The sequence below is a fragment of the Propithecus coquereli genome, unplaced genomic scaffold (genome assembly GCF_000956105.1).
Source record: "Propithecus coquereli isolate 6110/MARCELLA unplaced genomic scaffold, Pcoq_1.0 Scaffold114, whole genome shotgun sequence".
Classification (NCBI taxonomy): Eukaryota; Metazoa; Chordata; class Mammalia; order Primates; family Indriidae; genus Propithecus; species Propithecus coquereli.
The window spans coordinates 1,468,672-1,470,691 of NW_012135414.1; the positions used below are offsets into that span (position 1 = coordinate 1,468,672).

A 2,020-nucleotide genomic window follows, 5' to 3' on the forward strand; every position below is an offset into this window, starting at 1 on the left:
AAACTGTTAATATTTTTCCCCTTCCTTTTTATAAAGTGTCAAATAAAAACACTTGAAAAGTTGAAAGAACAGTACAATGAACACCCATATATCCTCCTAGATTCAACAATTGTTAATATTTTGACACATTTGCTTTCTCTATGTATATGGATAATAAATACATTAAATATATTACTTATTTGCTAAGCTATGTGAAAGTAACCCATCTAAAGATATCATGACACTTTACTCTGAAACACTTCAGTATACATCTCCAATGAATAAGGACATTTTCTTACATAATCACAATGCCATATCATGTCAAGAAAAATAATAATAATTCCATAGTATCATCTAATAACCAGTTTACATTCTACTTCTCCCAACTGTCACCAAAATGGATCACACTTTAAAAAAATAGCTATAAAAGACAATGAAGGGTCATCTATGCTACAGAACTTTTCAAAGAGGAGTGGGTTTTCTCTCAAACACCAGTATCTTTACTATTTGGGAGAACTAATATCTGTTGGTAGCTATCTATACTCTACTGAGAGGAGCATAGGGAAAGATGGGCCTCAGCAAGGGAAGTACATGCCTGGGGCGAGGGCCATTGTCTTTCTAGCCTGCTGTACTTTAAGTTAAGGTGCCAGTCCTACTTTTGATCAGTTTCACAATTCCACCCCATGAGGAAGGCAGTGGCAACAGGTCTAGTAAAAGCCACAGACCATCCTCATACAGACAGATATTCCCACAGTCTCCAACAGAATCTGTGTGATGATTCACCTTAATCAGGTTTAACACATATGAAAAAGGAAATCTGGTTACATATACTAATGATCAAAGAGTCTAAAAAACTGAACACTTACCGCCTCTCAGGGCTAATGACACCTGCCATTAATTTGTCTGTTCCTGTTGAATTTACTGGCGTTTTTATTGGGGTTTCTTTCAGGCACCAGTTTCTAGCTATAAGAAACACAACAAACACAAACCATATGTAGCTGATATACTACGGCTCCAAAATTTCTATCAATAATGCATACATCACCTTATTCATTGACTCAGAAATATTGTAACCACTTGGGCAGTGATGTCAAAGGCTCTAACTCTTTAAAGAAATGTTTCTGTGTGATTTATAATAAAAACAAAATCATTTTGCCTTGCATGTATGGCTCTTCTTTTTCTTTAAACTGAGGCCATGCTTATGATTTTATTATAAATATCATATGATAAATCTAAATAGATCATATAAATACAGATCTCATAATTACTGATTCTCCTTTCTATAAATAAAAGTCAATCTGTTATTATACGTGGGCCCAATTTATGCTTTTAATTGATATGGTATTGAAAGGAATTAATTCAATTCATAGCCCTATTCAATTCCTTTTAGGCAAAGAGAATCATTTCAGGGGAAAACTTGACATAACTTATTAAAGAAATGTGAGCTTTTATTTTTATATTATTTTTTATATTCCCTGTTCCAGAATTTTGTGCTTTATTCTAAGTAGGGTATTTGCATCTCAGATAGTTTGTGACAAATTTGCATTAACAAATCGGTTACCGGTAAAAAAAAATTGTGATTTGAACCAGAAAACATACGTTCATTCATTCAACAAATTATGTATTGAGAACCAATTATAACACAGGTACTTTTCTAGACAATAGAGATATGGCAGAGAATGAAACAAATCCTCTACCATCACAAATGGTAGGATTCAGGACATATCTTAAGGGTGGGCATTCTATTTGGGGAGATTGTCAAAATAAGAAAGAAACAACTATAAGGGGAGCAGGGTGGATAGGAGGAGCCTCTTTTAAATAAAGTGTTAAGGGAAGACTTTACCAAAAAAAAAAAAAAAATTTTGTTACCACTGATTAGTTAACTTTTTGTTTATGATCTAAAACTTTTATACCCTTCAGAGGTAACAATATTCACTTTAGTGGCCGGGCGCGGTGGCTCACGCCTGTAATCCTAGCACTCTGGGAGGCTGAGGCGGGTGGATCGCTCAAGGTCAGGAGTTCGAGACCAGCCTGAGCAAGA

General features: G+C 34.8%; 1 protein-coding gene across 1 annotated transcript in view; it reads right to left on the reverse strand.

The window, feature by feature from the left end:
- Positions 1-2,020, reverse strand: part of MELK (maternal embryonic leucine zipper kinase) — a 52,321-nt gene that overhangs the window by 8,430 nt on the left and 41,871 nt on the right. Inside the window, exon 8 of the mRNA XM_012656045.1 lies at positions 846-942. Coding sequence (XP_012511499.1) covers positions 846-942 — 97 coding nt within the window. The remainder of the gene's footprint in view (positions 1-845; positions 943-2,020) is intronic.